The sequence below is a fragment of the Acartia tonsa genome, chromosome 1, assembly GCF_053477335.1.
Source record: "Acartia tonsa isolate MP-2025a chromosome 1, ASM5347733v1, whole genome shotgun sequence".
NCBI classification, from domain to species: Eukaryota; Metazoa; Arthropoda; class Copepoda; order Calanoida; family Acartiidae; genus Acartia; species Acartia tonsa.
Window position 1 is genome coordinate 58,760,615 of NC_137260.1, and position 22,079 is coordinate 58,782,693.

Below are 22,079 nucleotides of genomic sequence, written 5' to 3' on the forward strand. Positions count from 1 at the left end.
AGAATAACAGTAAACTTTAACACAGTAAAATCTAGAAAATTTCATAAATAAATACATTTTTTTAAAACTTACAATGACAAACACAACATAAAGAAAATTTCTGCTTCAATCCTATTAAAAAGGTATTATAGAGTAACACCTGCGCAAAGAAAACCTGCGTAGAAAAAACCACCTAGGGACAGTGTAATTGTTATAAAAGTCTGTCGAACGCAAATGATATAATATCTCTTTTAAATATGGTATTCATCCATTTTTTAATATTTTGACTGAAAAATATAAGGGTATGTTTTTAAATATTGAGATAAAGTTTTCACCCTTGAAATTCAAACAATTTTCCTTTACAGAATTGTAGGTGTGCAATCACGTCAACAAGTAACTGATTTCGCAAATATAACATCAATAGCAAATTGTTGCACTTTTGCAAAATAAAAATAGAAAACAATGAGATATAATGGTCAAAGTAGGAAAAAGGTTGTTTAGCGGCTGTCATGAACGCCCTAAGGGGGAGGATGGTTACAAACCCTTATTTACCCCCCCCCCCTCAAAATTGAAAAAAATATTAGATTACCCGCTTTAAACCTTTCAAACCCCTCATTTTACCTCACTCAAAAAAAGCTTGGACGTCCTTGAATGCTGTACTAAAAAAATATGCAGATCTGATATCTTTTGAAAACACAACAATTTAATTTAAAATTCTTGCGGAAGTGACTGAACTCTGAAATTTAATTTCAAGGTTAAGCAAACAATTTCATAAATGCAGTTTACAGTTAATTATTACAATAATTGAAACAGAATTTAAAATATAAATGCTTATATTAGAACGAAAGTGAATGAAAGAGAGAGAGAGTAACCTTCCTGACTAAACCCTACGCACGTCACTGACTAAACCTTATAAATATTCTTTGGTAGTTAGAACAGCTAACAATCTTGTAGGTGAAAGAGAAGTTATATATTTACGTAATTGATCTGAGATTAAGCCTCAAATATGCAATATTTAATATTGTTTATTCGTTACAAATACTGATAAATAATATAGGTTAATCTCAATTAGAAATTTTTGTTTTGTTTTGATCTTAACATATTAAAACTAATTTGGGAAAATATTAAAATCTGCAAGTGGTAGAACCAAAATCTCCCTTATCTAGTGCCAAAAAAAACACATTAAAACGAGCTATAAAGGGGACTTCAACTATGAGGTTTCCTCTAAAAAAAATACTCTCCTCCAAAATAGTTCTAAATCTATTCATTTTTTTGATGATTTACAATGTGAACACTGAAACAAAATACTTAAATGAAAACATCTAATATTGTCAATGCTAATCTTTTAAGGGTTCTGCAGCAAAAATGACTTTTGCATGCTATAATGATGGCATTTTTGCAAAATATAAAATTTTTCCAAGATTTTCATGAATTTACTACTAACTCACTTTAAAACATCACTGTAACACTTAGTGTCATCAAAGGCAACAGAACACTGATGAATTTTATTTTTATTCCAATTTATATACAGCTCAATGTAAATAGTACATGCAAAACAACGTAAATGTACTGTTTTATATTCTGCTGTACTTTCACATGTTTATATTATCCTTGACAAAGTCACTGCCCCCTTTACAACATGTTAGAAATAGTCTTCTTTCAATCCTCCTAGGCTGTCCTTAAACCCTTCTCTTACGGTGAGCCGGTGTTAAAACTCAGTCTAGGTCTCCGTGTCCTCGTATTCAAGAGAGAGAGGATAGAATTATATATATACGAGATTATACGGGGCCACGCTAACACACAGCCTCGGAGAATTCAAGTTTTCTAACCTCAGACAAATATACATTTAGGCCTCTTTTTCTGACTGAGCGTGCCTTTTCTCACGTATCACAGTTTTTTATCTGTTATGTACATATAAAAGGTTAAGTCTACTATTTTTTCATGTAGCCTAGCCGTGACAATTTTCATTTTATACCAAACATGGGTTAAAATGTTTTAATTTTGACCAAAAATAATTATTTAAAAGTTTCGGGGGAATTTTCACTTTTTTTGCGATTATAGATCATTTTGATAAATCCGAAAAAATTATACAAATTTTACCTGGAAAGTATATTTCAACAAATCTTCATGTTTCGGGGTATGAGTTAGGTCGTTTTTGGCAGTCGACCTACCGCAGAATACAACCTGCCTATGACTAATTCTAAGCTTACCTGCTTTGCTAAAGATATTTTTTTTATATAAAGCAATACATTTTTTAAAAAGTTTTGAATGATTGAAAACATTTGTCAGCAATGTATGTTTGTCCATAAGTAGCGCGGTTAAAACAAGAACAAAATTGCTCGCATTGCTAGATTATTCAGATAGTTTGTAACTGACGGACGGATAATTATGTGATAGTTGCGCTATCAAAAACTTGAGACATTCAAACTATTTGCTGATTCTATGTCTTAAATCTGAAGATTATTTACATCTAATTCTCTGAATATTATCAGGTACAAAGTCAAGGATTGTCAGGGATAAATATTATTTACATCTAATTCTCTGAACTTTATCAGGTAACAAGTCAAGGATTGTCAGGGATAAATATTTAATTCTCTTAACTTTACCAGGTTACAAGACAAGGATTGTCAGGGATAAATATTATTTACATCTAATTCTCTGAATTTTTTTAGGTACAAAGTCAAGGATTGTCAGGGATAAATATCTAATTCTCTAAACTTTACCAGGTAAAAAGTCAAGGATTGTCAGGGATAAATATTATTTACATCTAATTCTCTGAACTTTATCAGGTAACAAGTCAAGGATTGTCAGGGATAAATATCTAATTCTCTAAACTTTACCAGGTAAAAAGTCAAGGATTGTCAGGGATAAATATTATTTACATTCAATTCTCTGAATTTTATTAGGTACAAATTCATGGATTGTCAGGGATAAATATCTAATTCTCTAAACTTTACCAGGTAAAAAGTCAAGGATTGTCAGGGATAAATATTATTTACATGTAATTCTCTTAATTTTATCAGGTACAAAGTCAAGGATTGTCAGGGATAAATATTATTTACATCTAATTCTCTGAATTTTTTCAGGTTACAAGTTAAGGATTGTCAGGGATAAATATTTCCTGATAATGTCTTATCTCATTATACAGAGCTCTTTTAGGGTAGCTTCAAATAGTAATAGAAAATGAATAGGGGGAAGATAATGTGAAAAAAAACTGTTCCAATCTTGACTTTCAAGAATATCTCAATGTACAATTATCCGAAAGTACAAGACTTTCAGAAAAATTTAGGGGAAGGTATGCTCAGGAAAAAAGCATTTTTTAAATTTTGCTTTGCTTTGCCTCTGGTCATCTAAAATATAAAGTACAAGCATATGTTTTCTTACATAGATAAGAACATCCATATGTAGCATGTAAAATAAAAGACGTGCCAATAAAACGAGTTTTATAGCAGGTGTTCAATATTCATGGAAATCTTTGGAATAAAAATCTATCCTGAAAAACAATTGGACAGCTTAACTTTGAATTTTAAAGTTACACTGTCAGGTAAAGCGGCAGACGTCTCACAAAAAGGACAATTAACGATTAGTGAGTACATATATTTTTGTTGGCAGTGAGAAAGGCGACATCGGGCTGTTTATTACATTAGTCTCCAAAGTTTATAATAACGTTTTCTCGTCATTGACTTAAATACTTTAGGGACTTTTATTAGATGTTGATTGGTTGGTTCAATAAGTTAAGTGACCAAACGTTTCAACCACGCTATTCATAAAAAGGGTAATTTTGTACATCATCATTGGGGATGTACATTATATTATCGGGCCTTGTCTTATCCCTTGAGATCCCTGAGTCATGGTCATGGGGTAGTAATAATGGTGCTAAAATTTCAGAATAAGGAGCTACTGCCGAACCTAGCTCTTTTCCCTTATAACATTTTTTTTTAAATCAAGAATGTCTTAATAAAGTTTTATTATCATATCACAAACAACATAGGTTAGCATTCAATAAAAGACAATTTATTACAATATTTAGTTATACAATTTTAACATAATTACATTACATAAAAACAATGGGATTATTTTTCTTTCATTTTCTTTTGAATTCTTATTACTAATTCCAAAATTTCTCTAATCATTGTACAAAATATTACAAAACAAGGATGACAACATCCATACAAGCGAAGCTCTTATATAAGAAGGAAGGACAAACGAACAATACCTCTTTTAGAGTGTCAGGAAATTAATTTATAAGTCTAAACAAAATTGAAAATGAATGACGCTATACAATATGAATTATTTCAACGATTTCTTTTTTTTAATATGTTAAAAATTAGGCAAACTAAGCTCATAAATATATATTTTATATGCAGTTTTTTTTATTAAATCTATATTATTAGGACGGTTAAGTTACACAGTAAGGTTTAAATTGGCTAAAAACACAAATTAAATATATTATAAAATTCAAATTTTGTAATAAAAATCAGTTGGATTATACCACCCTATGTAATGATATTTAAGTTAGTAATTTACATAAGTTAATAGGCTTCTTGTTGGGGCAATAAAGGCTGTAAAGATAATTCTAATAATTTATGTTAGGGCCTTTAAGGCGTTTACAATGGAGCTGCTGAACTGTCCTTGTAAACTGCAACAGTATGATGTTTATGTTCAAGGTTGGTGTGAGGTGTCCTCGGTATGTGCAACAGTATGATGTTTATGTTTCAGGTTGGTGTGAGGTGTCCTCGGTATGTGCAACAGTATGATGTTTATGTTTCAGGTTGGTGTGAGGTGTCTTGGGTATGTGCAACAGTATGATGTTTATGTGTTAGGTTGGTGTGAGGTGTCTTGGGTATGTGCAACAGTATGATGTTTATGTTTCAGGTTGGTGTGAGGTGTCCTGGGTATGTGCAACAGTATGATGTTTATGTTTCAGGTTGGTGTGAGGTGTCCTGGGTATGTGCAACAGTATGATCTTTATGTTTCAGGTTGGTGTGAGGTGTCCTGGGTATTTGCACCAGTATGATCTTTATGTTTCAGGTTGGTGTGAGGTGTCCTGAGTATGTGCAACAGTATGATCTTTATGTTTCAGGTTGGTGTAAGGTGGCCTGGGTATGTGCATTAGTATGATGTTTATGTTTCAGGTTGGTGTGAGGTGTCCTGGGTATGTTCAACAGTATGATCTTTATGTTTCAGGTTGGTGTGAGGTGTCCTGGGTATGTGCAACAGTATGATGTTTATGTTTCAGGTTGGTGTGAGTTGTCTTGGGTATGTGCATTAGTATGATGTTTATGTTTCAGGTTGGTGTGACGTGTCCTGGGTATATGCAACAGTATGATGAGCTGTCCTTTTAAACAGCAACAGTATAATGAACTGTCCTTGTAACCTGCAACAGTATGATGTTTATGTTTCAGGCTGGTGTGGTGTCCCGTTCTGCACAACCGAAGGGAAATTATTTATGCAAGATTTTTATAAATTCATAATTTAAATGCATCAAAAGACATTTTTAAGGCTATAACATTCTAAATATTCTAAAAAATATTTTAATATATCAGACACAGATTATTGGTCAATTAAAATCATGTCTTCATTTTCTTGCATTTCCGTGTAAATAAATAATATGTGTAAAAGTACATCTATGCACTGAGTAATAGCAAATTGGCATACATATTTCTAAGAAAGTTATAATAATGAGAAAAATGTTATACCTAATGTACCAGTACCATCCAATTTAACTTCTTTTTTATTAATTTAATAAAAATTTCCACCCTTAACTTTCCTTCAACAAAAAAAGTATTTGAGAAAACAAAGTCAGATTTTTTGAGGATTAAAAAATGCTTTTTCTTAGTCCTCTTAATCCTGGGCTGGATTACTGGCGTCTAAAGCGATACTGCCTGGCAGGACAGAGCTTGTATACATGGTCAGATTCATGGATTCTGTCACAGTTGACTTTAGCATATTATTTCCTCCCTTGATAGGTTCCTCAGAGATGGGGTCGACCGGGGCCACGGCTATGGGAGCAACTTGAGCTGTTGTATGCCTAAAAAGATTAGTTCTATAGTAACGGTTCAATAAAAGATTCCTATTATAAAAAAAAATTGTTGTAAAAACCTTTTATTATTTTTTAATCTTCTATGATTGAACTTCCTTTTATATATTTCCTAAAAGCATACTTTTCCCTCTTATGCATAACCACATGAAATATCTATAGAAACAAGGATGACAGCATCCATAAAAGCGAAGCTCTGAAACGATAGGAAAAACGAACATTAACACTTGTAGAGTGTCAGAACTGAATAAAGTTAATATTAATCAGTATTAAAAAAATTAGATGAATAGGATAATTTAAATATTCAAAAATTTGTTTTTAATAAAGTAAAAAAACATCTTGTTTTAAATAGACGTACGGACTTTCTGGTGACGATTATAGAGTTGCTGCGCTTTCTAAGTCGTACCTAACCTAGCATGCAAAGTTTGAAATCGACAGGTTAATTCAAGCCTGTTAAATTAAATTAAGTTAATGAAAAGAGCTAACTGTAACGGACGGACGGACCAACCCTAACTATAGAAAAGCTTCGCTTTTAAAACTTGTAAAAAGTTGAATGATATACAAATTGAGTATACCTTTTGTAGAAGTAGTAAGTAGTAAACACCACCAATGAGGCAATAATCACTATTGTGAAAAATACTACAAGCACAATCTAAAAAAGGGATACATTAATTAACATGTCTTACATATTTTTTAGGCAATTTTCTGCGAATGGATAAATTTAAATAATATTTGAAAGGTTGAGCAAAAAATGACTCGGAAAACAGTTTCTGTAAATAGGTATTATAACACCATTGAATACATGGTTTTTCTCCGCGGGGGGTTTAGAATTGGATAGTAGGCCGCAAAAGATAAATGTATTTATTGAATTTGATAGGTTTCGTGATTATGATGTTTCAGATTCCATGATAAGAAAATCCACCAAATTATTATGAAAAATTCGTCAGTCACGTGAAAATAAATTACCTGAGGACTAAGAAGATACTGCAACAAGAGACCTTGGACTTAATAATACAAATCAATTTAATCATTTAAAATAAAAAATTGCAAATATTAACTCTATTTAAAATTTTAGATATAATACTTTATACTTTACTAGCGGATAAGCCCCCTAGAGGCCTCTAGGGACACTTGAAGAGGGGGGAGTTCAATGCACCAACCCAATTTTTTTTTTTAAAGTAAAAAAAATATTGGGGAGGGGGAAGTTTTTTTGAGGGGATCGACCCACCCTCCCTCATTTTTATTTTATTTTTTAAAAACAATTTGCAATTTTTTAGGGTGATATCTCTTGGGAGGGTGGTACCCTCCCCTAAAATAGTTATAAACCTTCCAGGATCTATGAGAAGCTACCCTGTAAAGGAGAACAATACCGGTTCAGCGGTTAGCGAGATCCTTCGGTCAAACATACAGACAAACACACATACAGACAGATAGACATCCTGTTACTTTATTATAAGGATAGCTTTCATTAAAAAACATTGATTATACTAAAATATATTATTTGACTTACTTCCACAGACACCGACCCCAATGCCTGTACAGTTCATTCTGCTGGGAAGCATGCCACAGGTCAGGTTCTTGACCACACAGTACATATCCTCTGACACTGGTGACACTGTTGAGGATTCACCTTAATATAAATATTATTAATTAACTATTTACTCGATAATTTGGCTTACCTATTTTTTCGAAAGACCAAATCAATTGGCCAATTGTTTGATAAAGCAAAATAAAAAGTCAACCTACAAATTTCCACAAATCTTACATGAATAATTTCAAATAAATCAGAGAAAATGTAACTTTTTTAGATCATGAGTAATCCAAGTTTTTTTAAAATTTGTCAAGAAACAAGTACGTAAACCTAAATTTTTTCAACAATCTATTAATGAACTTTGTTTAACGGACTGTCAGAGGGTCCTACGCATAAAACGCTACCAAAAGGAAGAAAATTTACCTAGAGATCTTTTAAGTCTGCGGATTTCTTCAAATATTTTGACCAGTTCTTTGTTTGGTTTATTATCATGTTGGGCGTCATCTAAACCAAAAAAATTCTACATGTTTTACTCATCTGCCTGTCTCTGTCTGTCTGCCTGTCTCTGTCTGTCTGTCCGTCTCTCTATCTCTCTCTCTCTGTCTCTGTCTCTCTCTGTCTGTCTCTCTCTCTCTATCTCTCTCTCCCCTTTCTAACATTTATTCATTCTCGTGATTTGTAAACTTGTATTTCATCAAATATCTTTACAGTCAATAGATAAATGTCCATTCTTATCTCCTTCTCTTTTTTCTCCATCTACATCTTTTTTTTACAAAAAATCTGACTGAGTCACTTTACTATCATTTATGAATAAAAGTTTAAATTGCAAGCTTACCAATATGATTTAGAATAGAGACAGTATTCTTCATAAGTTTCATTAGATTCACTGTTTTCTCTCTCAGTTTGTCATCCTGCCGCAGATAGGACACCTGTAACAATGTTAGATTAAGCAATTTACTGGCAGCTTTGAGTATAGTCCCTTTCGTGACAACGCCTCTTAAGGGGCGTTTCGTCTTATTTTCACAATGGCTCTAGATAGGTTGGGTTATACTAGTTTAGGTGAGGTTATATTAGGTTAGATGATTGGCCTCGCAGGGTTAGAGCCCTCGGCAGGAAACAGAAATAGGAGAAAGGCCATTGTGAAAAGACGAAGAAACGCTTCTTAAGAGGCGTTGCCACGAAAGGGACTATACCCTCAGTTTTTGTATATATTTAAATTGTAATTTATCCCCCCCCCCCCCCCAATTCGGAGTACCAATTTAATTTATATCCCAAATATGTATATTTATCTACATCCTTGACTAGACTAGTATTTCTTACATATCCTACTTTTTTAGATTTTAGCTTGGGTATATATTTTTGGAACAGCTATAGTAAGACGACATTTAAATTGTACCTGTTCCTTTTGTCCCACAGCTCTGACAGCTCTTTTTCTCCTTTTTTTGTCAGTTGCCTTTACCTCATCTACAAAATACAAATACAGAATACATTTCAGGGATCTTAAAGGAGTGGACAATGGCCGATAAATTGATGTACATCATCAATGATGATAAACAACATTACCCCTTCTTTATATTAAAATTAGTGGTTAAAACGTTTGGACACATAATAAACCAATCTTTTAGCTTTTAGAAAACTTTGGGGAGAGCCCTAAAAATCGTATTTTGCAAAGAAAAAAAACCTTAAACTTTGAAAACCAAACATATTGATATCTGTGTAAAATGTCTCTTTCAAAATAAAGTATTTTTAAAAAGTAAAAGGAAATCTTTAAAAAAAATAATTTAGTTATTTAGAAAAGAGTTTTTGAGTAAGTTTTTGAGATGCATTGCACTATAATTGAATATATGAATTAGATGAAATGAAATGAAATAGTTATTTATAGCATCGTATTATAGACAGCTTTCCGCGGATATCAAAATGAAAAGTTTTAACTAGTTTTGTTACCCCCTGGGGTTCGAAGTACCGGGCTAATGAAGATTTTTTTATATTCGTGGAAAATAGACTATAATACGATGATATGCATTATCGTTCAGAGTGGTTGAGAACCGGTTTTATATCAGTGGATATAAATCGGTTTCGAAGCTACACTAGAAAACAAGTTACCTAATATTTGATCTCCGCTGTTATCTGTAAGATTGGAAGATGTTGCAACTCTCGGAATCCTTGAAAGTCATTAGATGTAAAAGAATCAGTCTTAATTAATAAATCATCGAAATATGATCATGTTTTCTGTTTATTTTCTCCCACTCTCCTCTAAGTTGACACAGAAAAGACTCTCTTACTAAACCATTAACAAACAAAATTGGAAGAAAAACAATATATAAGAAAATCTTAGATTATTTCAATAAATGCGGCTTTTTGTTGGGTCTTTTTTCTATGGTCCAATTTCTCTTCAGAGGTTTGTTGTACTCTCTCCCAATATAGTTATAAACATTTCCTGGATCGATGTGAAGCTTCACTGTAAAGGAGAATCATATCGGTTCAAAGGTTAGCTACACAAACACACACAAATATCATGTTAATTAAACATTACATTTACTGGATATATCACAAGATTTTGTCTTATAGCATTATTTTTACTTCCAAAATATTTACCTTTCAATATTTGTAACAGGTTTAGCTTCAGTGTTAGCTTTAATCTTGTCAAGAGGTATTTCTTCAGCTTCTTCCATGATTAGGTTCTCATCATCACTCACATTCCAGACAGAGCTGCCCTGTTCAACCTTTTGGTGTAAATTGTGTTAATTTCAAAGCTTTTTGAACCCTTTTATATTGCCTATAAAAAAATGACGTCATACAATACAAATGACCAATGATAGACCAATACAAAGACTATATTACCAACGACAGGCCAGGATGACGTCATTTTTATAGGTATATAAAAAGCTTTTTGATTGTTTTCTTTTTTATTTTACCAAAATTATGGAATTCAATTGGTCAATAGGATAATCTGAAGTGCTACAAAAAGTAGAAAAGTTTGTCCTATGAATGCAGTTTTTGAAATACCTTTTTGCCAATTCTAGGAGTTTCAGAGATGTCTTGATTTTCAGCAGTTGATTCACTTGTTGACACTGTAGTTGGCTCTTAATACAAAGATTATGAATATGAAAAGAACCAAAAAAAAGTATGAGAGAAAAATCTAAATATGTATTGCTGATTTTTTTTATGTAGTTATATATACCTTCCCAGGACCTATGAGAATCTACATTGGTTCAGTGGTTAGCAAGATCCTTCGTTAGAAACTGACAGACTTAAAGTAAAAGACATCCAATAAATTTAATATAAAAATGAGAATGAGCTTAAGAATTTAGCTTACCTGTGCTTGATGTTGCTACGGTTACTGATTCATTCTTGGAACTACTTTCAATTGTAGTGTCTACACTTCCAATACTTGTTGTTGAAACAGAGTTTGTTGATGAGTCATTACTTGAAGGTCCTAAAACCAGAGGTTCACTTTCTTTTTTATCATTTGTAGATTTATCATCTGAGTTTTCCTGGATTTTTTCTTCGTCATTGTTATCTGCAGTAACAATTTCATTTTCAGTATCATCATCTTCATCCTCATCATAAACCTGATTTAATTATAGAGATAAGTATTATATTGTGGATAAATTTGATTGACTGATTTATAATATAAAATTTTTAGTCAGTAAAAGAGACTAAACAAAAGATGCTACTTTGACTCAAACAAAGCGTTTGATACATGTAAGATTTAGATTAGCAACTTTAAGAAATTTTTACTCAAAAAGGCGTAGGGCGCTAAAAAAATTGCATAGGTTTTTTTTTATAATGCAAGGAGTTTATTCAAATAGGAACTTACAAAAAATATTTATATAATACACTAAGAATTAAGATAAGAACTTACGTAAGAATAACTTCCAAAGCCAGAAACTGAATCATCGTCAACTTTCTAAAAACAAATTATGTATACTTTTTTAATCCAGTAGCGCGGATGCTCTAAAATATGGGCATATATGGACGTCCGTTCTTTACACTCTTTTCATATTTTTTGCAACTGTACAATATTATACTTCTTATTATTTCAACAATGGGGTATAGTCCCTTTCGTAGCAACGCTCCTTAAGGTGCGTTTCTTCGTTTTTTTTCATAGTAGCTTTTCTTCTATTTCTAGTCCTTGCCTGGGGCTCTAACCCTGCGGGGCAAACTGCCTAACCCCCTGGGGCAATCACCTAACCCAAAATAATCTAACCTAACCTAAAATAACCTATTAAAAGCCATTTTCAAAATACGACGAATCGCCCTTAAGGTGCGTTGCCACGAAAAGGACTATTCCCCAACAATGCCTTAATAAACCTGCATTATGCTTTTTTAATGTTTTTTTCAAACATTGAAGATTCGTTCTATATTTGTTAAGAAACACAAAAAAATTAAAAATACATGATTTGATTATTATCTGCTACTAATAAACATGATGGTCCTTGTTAACTACTGCTAGCTAAATACAATATTTAAAAAAGAGATTATGATTAAAATTTTACCGTGATATTTGAATCATCACCAGGACCACCAACTCCACCTAGTCCAAGCCTTACTACAAAATAAAGAAAATAGAATTAGATGTTAATTAAAAAAAAAAGATTTTGTGTATTTTCTTAATTCGAAAAAAGATATAGTTCAGTATGATTGAATTAGGCTTGTTAAGCATGATTTTCCTTACAAAGTTTATTTAGATTGTTTATTGTTTTTAGATTTAGGAAAAATAATACTCTCTTAAAATCTTCAGTTTTTTCAGTTTTTTAAGCTTTTTCTACAGAAACCAACCATTTTGTTCAAAAGAAACATTTTCAGAGCTGTAGTGGGACAAAGAGGCTAAAAAATCAGCCATGTGACGTCATAAAAATACGGGAGATTAGAGGAGAAGAAGGAATAAAAACCCCTAAAAAAAAGAGAGGGATTATCACTTTTGCCCACTACCTCGAGCTGTAATCATTTGGGGTGCTATCACACGAAGTGCCAGTTGAGCACTGATGACTCCAAGTTCTTATCATTAAATTGAAAATATAACCGAACCTAACATAAACATAAACAAAATAATGAAAAAGTAACCCCACCTTTTTTTGAATTAAATAAGAGGGGGTTATCTATGCTCAACTGGGTACTTTGTGTAAAAGCGCATCATTTGCAATTGAAGAATAGTTATTTCTCACGACGTATTGTAAAAAGCTTTCCGCGGATATAAATGTACAATTATAAGATTAAAGCCAGTTTTTTAGCCCCGAGATGCCGAATGCACGGGCTAAAAACTGGTTGCAATCGTAGAAAGTTAGATAATACGATGCTAGACATAATTTTTTGTAATGATGAAAACCGGTTCTAATAACCGGATATTAATCGGTTTCGAATGAATACGCAAAAATGGTACTTATCTATAGCAAGAGTATCAGCAGGATAGTCGTTACAATTGTATCTTACTTATAGCAAGAGTATCAGCAGGATAGTCATTACAATTGTATCTTACTTATAGCAAGAGTATCAGCAGGATAGTCATTACAATTGTATCTTACCTATAGCAAGAGTATCTGCAGGATAGTCATTACAATTGTATCTTACTTATAGCAAGAGTATCAGCAGGATAGTCATTACAATTATCCTTACCTATAGCAAGAGTATCAGCAGGATAGTCGTTACAATTATCCTTACCTATAGCAAGAGTATCAGCAGGATAGTCATAACAATTATCCTTACCTATAGTAAAAGTATCAGCAGGATAGTTATTACAATTATCCTTACCTATAGCAAGAGTATCAGCAGGATAGTCATTACAATTGTATCTTACTTATAGCAAGAGTATCAGCAGGATAGTCGTTACAATTGTATCTTACTTATAGCAAGAGTATCAGCAGGATAGTCATTACAATTGTATCTTACTTATAGCAAGAGTATCAGCAGGATAGTCATTACAATTGTATCTTACCTATAGCAAGAGTATCTGCAGGATAGTCATTACAATTGTATCTTACTTATAGCAAGAGTATCAGCAGGATAGTCATTACAATTATCCTTACCTATAGCAAGAGTATCAGCAGGATAGTCGTTACAATTATCCTTACCTATAGCAAGAGTATCAGCAGGATAGTCATAACAATTATCCTTACCTATAGTAAAAGTATCAGCAGGATAGTTATTACAATTATCCTTACCTATAGCAAGAGTATCAGCAGGATAGTCATTACAATTATCCTTACCTATAGCAAGAGTATCAGCAGGATAGTCATTACAAGTATCCTTACCTATAGCAAGAGTATCAGCAGGATAGTCATTACAATTATCCTTACCTATAGCAAGAGTATCAGCAGGATAGTCATTACAATTATCCTTACCTATAGCAAGAGTATTAGCAGGATAGTCGTTACAATTATCCAAAATTAAACCCAAAAACTGTTTGAATTTCTCTTCTGCTTCTTCACTCTAAAACAAAAGAAAAGGAATATTCAAAACAAAAAAATATTTTCTCTGAATTTACTTTTTAAATTTCTATTTTTTCAACCACATCTTGTCAGTTTCCAGGAATAGCACTTATGTCTTTCCTTGAAAAAGTATAAAAAAAAGTCTCCTGACACTGTAAAGACTTTATATAGGCCTTTTTTATTGGGATTTTAACCAAAATAGTCCTATCCTTGTATCAATATAATTTTTAAACCTTTGCAGCTTCTCTTAATCTGTGTATCTCCGGATATTTGATACCAAAGTCAGGATCTTGCATCACATCCATAAACTGTTTAAAATCATCAGCACCTTGAAAAAAAACAATGTAGCTGTGTTTGGTGCCCTAGGAAAATGGGGATAGATGTCACAGCTTTTGGCCTACCTATTCTATTGACGTCATAGTAGAGGAAAAGAGAAAGGGAAGGGGGAAAGAAAGCCCCTAGAAAAGAGATGGGGTATAGGGTATTTCCTGACGTCAATAGAATAGGTAGGCCAAAAGCTGTGACATCTATCCCCTTTTTCCTAGGGCACCATAGACAGCTGCTAAATAAATTTTAATATAGTTTTGCTATTATTCTGTTTGTGTATGAAACAAGGACAACAATGCTTAAGAGCAAATAAAAATTCTTGTAAAAAATAAAGAACAAGCGAACATTAACACTTGTAGGGTGTTAGAACTGAATAAGCAGAATATTAATGCAAAAGTGCAAAAAAAATTGTAAGTAAATTTGTTGCAAAACTGCTTAATCGATACTGTTTAAGGTCATACTTACATTCTAAGGACTTGATTATAGAGATGCTTTGCTTATAACATTGTACCTTGTTGAAATAGGAAACAGTATTCATAAAATCAGATGAATCGGATAATTCTAACATTAACGAAAAGAGCTAACCTTTACGGACGGACTTACGTACAGATCGACCCTATTTATAGAAAAGCTTCGCTTTTATAAATAAACACTTACTTCCAGGGCACTTTGGCAGACAATCAATCACCCCCAGTCCTGTGCAGAAGATGGGGGTATCTCCACACTCCAGATTACCCATGGTTTTGCACGTTTTACCATCACCACCTAAATTTTTTGAAAATATTTTAGGTCAAGATTAGTAGCGGGACAAAGTGTCTTAAAAATCAGCCATGTGTCGTCATAAAATGAGGGAGATGAAAGGAGAAGTGGTAAAGAAAACCCCAGAAAGAGGTACTGATTAGCCCTCGTTTTAATGACGTCACATGGCTGTTTTGGAGCCACTTTGTCCCCCTATCAAGATTATTTATCGCATCGTATCATAGACAGCTTTCCGCGGATGTATAAATGAAAAATCATAAGATTAAAACCCGTTTGGTTAGCCCTGATGTGCCAACTGGTATTAGTTTTATAATTTTGCTCTATATATCCGTGAAACATTGTCTGTAATACGGTTCTATACATGATTTTTCATTTTGGTTGAGAACCGATTCTAATCCAGCGGATATCAATCGGTTTCGAAGCCATACTGTAAAAAATGTATTAACCTCTAAAGGGACGTATAACTTTGTAGATATACCTATTTCCAAATAGGTATACCTATAATTATTTAATAGTTAAGCCTATCTTTGTAGATTAATAACTTTTTTCATTTTACAATTTTGGGGTGTAGTCCCTTTCGTGGCAACGCTCCTTAAGGGGCGTTTCTTCTCTTTTTTACAGTAACTTTTCTCCTATTTCTAGCTCCTGCTAGGGGCTTTAACCCTGCGGGGCCAATTGCCTAACCCTGTTGGGCAATCACCGAACCCAATATAACCTAACCTAAACAAAAATAACCTATCAAAAGCCATTTAAAAATACGACGAATCACCACGAAAGGGACTATTACAAAATAATAAAATAATAATAAAACCATACTTATCAAAGATTCATCAATTTTAACATCCTCAACGAACATTCCAGATACTGTCTAAAAACAATTATTTACAATTTTTTTTAGATAAAGGATCAATAAAATTATAATTAAATATGTATTGATTTTTAAAAACATTTTCTCTTCAATTATTGTTAAACTGAAAAACCTCTTCAGTTATATATCGCATCGTATTATAAACAGCTTTCCGCGGAAATAAAAATGTACAATTATAAGATTAAAACCTGTTTTGTTAGCCACGAGATGCCAAAGGCATGGGCTGGATATAATACTATACGATAAATGATTTTTCAGTGTGGCTTAGAACCGGTTCTTAACCACCGGATATTAATCGATATAGAAGCAATACTGGAATATTATTAATTTACTAGCAGCTACGCCCCCTAGAAGCCTCTAGGGGCACTTAAGGTAGGAGGGGGAAAAGTCGACCACATCCTATTTTAAATTTGAGTTTCAAAAGAGTAAAAAAATATTCTTTTGGGGGAGGGGGATGAAGACACACTCCCCAAAAACAGTTAAAAACCTTCCCAGGACCTATAAGAAGCTTCACTGTAAAGGAGAACAATATCGGTTCAGCGGTTAGCGAGATCCTTCAGGACAGACAAAAAAAACGCTTACTACTTTATATAATAGGATGATGGTGTAAACGACAGGAAGGGAAAGGATAATGTATATGAATCGAAAGTTATCGTGGGCTATTTTTTTCATAAATGAATTTTGAACTTTATTTTTTAGTTTTCTGTAATGTACATATGTACAAACGATTGCCTACCTTGATAAAATAAGGATTTTCTTTCAGAGGAAAATTGAGAAGCTCTCCAAACAGACGAAGGCTTGTACCTGAACAATTCAAATATTGATGGTATAATAACAAGGATGACAACATCCATAAGTAGCGAAGCATAAAATCTATTATGAAATAGACAAACGATCAAAGTAAGTTAAAGAGCAGATTATCTGTAATCATAACAAAGAAAAGAAAGAGAGAGAATATGCAAAGACTTAAAATCAAGAAATCTTAGAAAAAAAAGTTCAAGAAAAAAAGCAGCTTAAAAGCAGTCATACTGCAATATATATGTTTTATACCTAATTATGGTATATGAATGGAATATAGGCAAAAAGTTTCAGCTGAGAAAATCTGTTGTGAAAAATAAAAGCGGCTAAAAAGCTGCTTAAAAGCAGTCCAGCCAATATAAATGTTTCATACTTAATTATGCTTCATATTGATATAAATGTTGAAAAAAAATTTCAGCCTTCTATCTTTTATAGGAGCCAAGAAAATCGCATTTCCCCAAAAACGTTTCAGACATACATACATACAGACATTTCAAATTATAGAGTAGCTTCGCTACTAAAAAATGACGCTTACTTTTTCCCTTTTTCCTCCCATCAATGCCTATGCACCCTGGCAATTATCTGTTAACGTTATATTTACTAGATATGTCATAATAATTCCAAAGATTTCATTACTGGGTTCCAGGATAACATAGGAGTCCCAAACTTCGGGTTTTTAAAACGGCGTGAACATACACAGGAGTCCCAATCAATTTTTATTTATAATTATTATAGCTTGCTGATTTAAATTTTAACTTGAAATAATTAGTCTAAGCTTATTTGCCAATGCCAAGGCATTGCACCTCAAGAAAAATTATTTTGTCTTCTTGGTGAAAATATCAGTTTTGATAATTAGATAAAAATACGAAGGCGAAGAAAGTCCCTCAATGACGTCATAAAAAATGAGGGATGAGGAGAGGAGGAGTGGGAAAGAAAACCCCTAAAAATGAGATGGATAATCCCTCGTTTTTATGACGTAACATGCTGATTTTTTGAGGGACTTTCTTCGTCTTCAACAATACCTTGTACAGAAGCTAGGCATAACAAAATTGTTGCGATAACTGTCATAAATCTCTTTTCTCCCATGATTACACAGTTTTGTGTGCTTTAAACACAATTAATAAGTTATTATTATTATAAACTATATAATTTATAACATTTTTATGATTCTACATAGAAAGACAAAATATTAACATCTGATTAATATTTGGATTATAAAGAGATGGAGAGAGAGGTTAAGTTCTCTGTTGTGTTTAAGAGATTTGTTAAACCATGGAAACCAGTAGCAGATTATCACTCTCAATAATTCAGGGGTAAGGGGATATGTTAATTTGTTGTAATATTTTTTGGATCATGGAAAGAAAACGAAGTAGCGGGTTTTGTCGTATTTTCAAAGTACCATTTGATAGGTTATTTTAGGTTAGGTTAATGTTAATGATTGCCCGGCAGGGGTTTTGAAATAGGAGAAACGCTACTGTGTGAAAATACGACGAAACCCGCTACTTCGTTATCTTTCCATGATTTAAATATTTTTTCAGCGAAGCTTTCTTAACTTAGTATGTGTTTGTACGTCTGTAACTGAGAGATCGTTGATCTTAAGATGCTAAAATAGCCTTATCTATTACAAACCTGGCAAAAATGTTACAGCAACAATAAGGTACAAGCACATCAACTCTATGATGACTTGGAACATTTTGCCTAAAAAATAGTTCCAGGACAAACGCAGGAGTCACAAACGTCGGAGTGGACAAACGCAGTAGTGTTAAAATATTATTTTAAGTTAGTATTTCTATATAGGTTAGGTTAGGTTAAGATATGAATTTACAAAGTCCCCCGCAGGAGTTAGGCATTTAAAAAACCTAAAATATGGTTTAAAATAGGTTAGGTTAGGTTAAGTGTCCACTCCTGCGTTTGTCCACTCCGACGTTTGTGACTCCTGCGTTTGTCATAGGACCTAAACAAATGATTTTTTAGCTATAGGAAAAGTTAGAAGCAAATAGTTTTTCTCTAAATGTAATATTCCCCAAAGCTTGATAGATAAGTTGGCAAAAATTTTTGTTTGTTTTTCACTATATCCCTGCTGTAAAAATGTAAATTTGTATGTGTGCGTTTTTTGTTGTTTTTATTATTCATATACAGTATACATATGGTTGTCTTGACACCCAATTTTTATTTCATTTCTCTTTTTTTCTATTCATATTTTATCAAAACAAGGATGACAACATCCCTAAAAGCGAAGCTCTGAAACGTTAGGACAAATGAACATTAACACTTGTATGGTGTCAGAACTGAATAATCAGAATGTAAATGTATAAAAGTCGAACGAAACAAAATTGTAAGTAAATCTGCTGAAAAACTGCTTAAATACAGGATATTGTTTTAGGACATACTTACATTTTTAGGACTTGATTATAGAGATGCTTCGCTTATAACAATGTACTTTGTTGTCCTAGAAACTAGTATTCCAAAAATCAGACCAATCGGATAATTTTATCACATAAAAATTTGATGTTAAAAAAGTTGCAAAAGCAACAAGTTTAAAATGGACGGACGGACTTTCTGGTAACGATTATAGAGTTCCCTAATTATAGAAAAGCTTTGCTTTTAAAAAGGATTAAACTATAAGAGGGGTGTATCCACCCTCCTGATAGATGAAAGGGGGTGCCCCCCCCCCCCTCACCTAAAACAGCTAATACAAATTTATAATGATACAGTTGTCCACGGATGTGAAAATACAAAATAACAGGATCTATTCTCAATATCTAGGGGCCAACAATGGTTATTAAGCAGAGGTGAATACTTTTTAAAATTTGCCTCACTAAAATCAGTTTGCCTCACTACAATCAGTGAGGCTCAGCCACCAGTAAGCCTCAGGGAAATCAAACTTTTACAATTTTAAAAGCCGAGTTCTGTAATGTAATATTAAGTAAACAACAAGGATGACAACATCCATAAGTAGCGAAGCACAAAAAATTGTAGATGGGAAAAGGGTATTTATTAAAATCAAGAATAGATTTATTGGTTAAAATAATCACAAAACCTTGTTTTATTTTGTTTTATGACGATGGTCAAAGTAAATTACATAAAAGATGCTCATAATAATGAGAAAAATTATTTTGATACTGATATTCCAAAAAAGTTTGAAAATTGGATAAGAAAAAAAACAAAGATATGGGGAAATATGTAAAACATATGAAAATAGCCAAAACCCTGGCCGCCATGGTTGGTTTCTTAAAACGAAAGAAAATTTAATTTTTATATCCTTAACTTAAAAAATTAGGAAAATCGGACCATATACACTGAAAATATGGAGAAAGACGTGAAAGATGTAAAAATAGCCTAAAACCTGCTAAAAGGCAGTCTGGTCGTAATGGTTGTTTTCTTTAAAAGACGGGAAATTTCATTTTGATATCAATAACTGAAAACATTTTGAAAATCGGACTATAAACACTGAAGACATGGAGAAAAATGTGAAAAATATAAAAATAGTCTAAAACCTGCTATAAAGGCAGTCTGGCCGTCATGGTTGGTTTCTTTAAAAGACGGGAAATTCAATTTTGATATCTATAATTGAAAAAATTTTGAAAATCGGACCATAAACACTGAAGATATGGAGAAAAAATAGAAAAATAGCCTAAAACCTGCTAAAAGGCAGTCTGGCCTTCATGGCTGATTTCTTTAAACGACAGGAAATTTAATTTTGATATCTATGGCTGAAAAAAATTTTGAAATTCGGACCATAAATACTGAAGATATGGAGAAAAATGTGAAAAATATAAAAATAGCCTAAAACCTGCTAAAAAACGGTCCAACCGCCAATGACGTTTTATAGTCAAATGTGCTCCTTAATGATAGGAATGTTGTCAAAAAATTTCAGCATCCTATCTTTTATAGGAGCTGAGTAAATCCCATTTCCCCCATAGCGTTACGGACTGACGGACGGACAAAGTGAATTATAGAGTAGCTTCGCTACTAACAAATATGAATATAAAAACTAACAAATAAAAAAACACCATTCTAGCTCTATATTTTTTCTGATACTGAAACCGGTTTGTATCCAACTGATTCAGATTTGTGATTGAGAAATATTAAAAATCTATGGAAGTTATTGTTAATATGATTATTTAAAAGTCAAGCTTTTCTATAATTAGGGTCGGTCCGCCGTCCGTCAGTCTATATGTAACGGTCAGCTCTTCTCGTTGATTTTGGCATGTTAGAATTGTCCTATCGATTTCAAACTTTGCATGGTAATTCCTGTAGTAGTTAGGTATGATTTAAGAAACGTAGCAATTCTATGATCGTTACCAGAATGTCCGTATGTCCATTTTAAACATGCTGATTTTTAAATTTCTTAAACTGTTTTTAAACTATTTTTAAAAGGTATATTAAAAATATACTTTGACATCTGTAGAATCATAATGCAAAGCCAAAAATGAGAACAATTGCCCACATCAATTTTTATTAGGATTTTAAAGTTTATTTTTTACTATGGATTAAATAATTTTTACTGAATCGTGATGTTTCTTCTCTTTGTAGGTAAAATTCTCAGCTTTTAGAGTGTCTTGCTTCGTAAATATTGTATGCTAGTATACAGTAAAGTTAGGTCTTTTGATTTTATCTATCAATACTAATTAAAAATTAATTCTTTACAATATATCAATGAATTAACATAAAAATGTTTCATGTTTATTATACATTAAAACACATAAAAATTGGCTGTAAAGGGTTAAATAAATTAAGATGACAACAAATGTTTATGCAATACAACAAATTTATTTTTGTCACATATACAAATATGATATAAAATAAGATTATTCAAACATATTTTTAAAAATATTTTTAAAAAGTATGTATCTTTTATGAGTAGGGTTTTCATTCTTTTTATTTTTATTAAATAAAATTATTTAACTACGTTTGAAATAAGTCACTTTGTGAAAACACTCTTTCGGAAATTCTAATTTCTAATTGGTTTAAATTCAGCATTATGTTTTTTATTAGTAGCGAAGCTACTCTATAATTCACTTTGTCCGTCCGTCAGTCAGTCCGTCCGTAACGCTATGGGGGAAATGGGATTTACTCAGCTCCTATAAATGATAGAATGCTGAAATTTTTTGACAACATTCCCATCATTAAGGAGCACAATTGACTATAAAACATCATTGGCGTTCGGACCGATTTTTAGCAGGTTTTAGGCTATTTTTATATTCTTCACATTTTTCTCCATATCTTCAGTGTTTATGGTCCGATTTTCAAATTTTTTTCAGTTACAGATATCAAAATTAAATTTCCCGTCGTTTAAAGGAACAACCATGAAGGCCAGACTGCCTTTTTAGCAGGTTTTAGGCTATT

The 22,079-nt window shown here is 32.4% G+C and overlaps 1 protein-coding gene across 3 annotated transcripts; it reads right to left on the reverse strand.

The window, feature by feature from the left end:
* Positions 1 to 3,939: 3,939 nt before the first annotated feature.
* Positions 3,940 to 18,424, reverse strand: LOC145324822 (uncharacterized). Of its 3 annotated transcripts, none has more exons than XM_080167508.1 (20): positions 18,360 to 18,424; positions 16,669 to 16,736; positions 15,881 to 15,932; positions 14,963 to 15,070; positions 14,212 to 14,306; positions 13,892 to 13,979; positions 12,050 to 12,102; positions 11,416 to 11,460; positions 10,867 to 11,122; positions 10,557 to 10,633; positions 10,146 to 10,273; positions 9,654 to 9,712; positions 8,947 to 9,014; positions 8,386 to 8,479; positions 7,974 to 8,054; positions 7,530 to 7,649; positions 6,986 to 7,023; positions 6,595 to 6,671; positions 5,941 to 6,010; positions 3,940 to 5,403 (listed from the first exon to the last, which is right to left on the reverse strand). In XM_080167508.1, the coding sequence occupies exons 1-20, from the start codon at positions 18,421 to 18,423 to the stop codon at positions 5,374 to 5,376; spliced, it is 1,671 nt and encodes a 556-aa protein (XP_080023634.1). In that variant the 5' UTR covers position 18,424; the 3' UTR covers positions 3,940 to 5,373. The 3 variants fall into 3 exon arrangements, with proteins under 3 accessions (XP_080023634.1, XP_080023642.1, XP_080023627.1); XM_080167516.1 differs by lacking the exon at positions 18,360 to 18,424 and adding an exon at positions 17,753 to 17,936 and having other exon boundaries at positions 6,986 to 7,017; XM_080167501.1 differs by lacking the exon at positions 18,360 to 18,424 and adding an exon at positions 17,753 to 17,933.
* Positions 18,425 to 22,079: the final 3,655 nt, after the last annotated feature.

What these genes read in the sequence shown, in the direction of transcription:
- LOC145324822 (XM_080167508.1), bottom strand. Translation starts at nt 18,423, where the DNA reads ATGTTCCAAGTCATCATAGAGTTGATGTGCTTGTACCTTATTGTTGCT. An exon ending in GATTAAGAGAAGCTGCAAAG is followed by an intron (nt 13,980 to 14,211) that starts GTTTAAAAATTA and finishes CTTTTGTTTTAG; the next exon opens with AGTGAAGAAGCAGAAGAGAA. An exon ending in CTCTATTCTAAATCATATTG is followed by an intron (nt 8,055 to 8,385) that starts GTAAGCTTGCAA and finishes TTTTTGGTTTAG; the next exon opens with ATGACGCCCAACATGATAAT.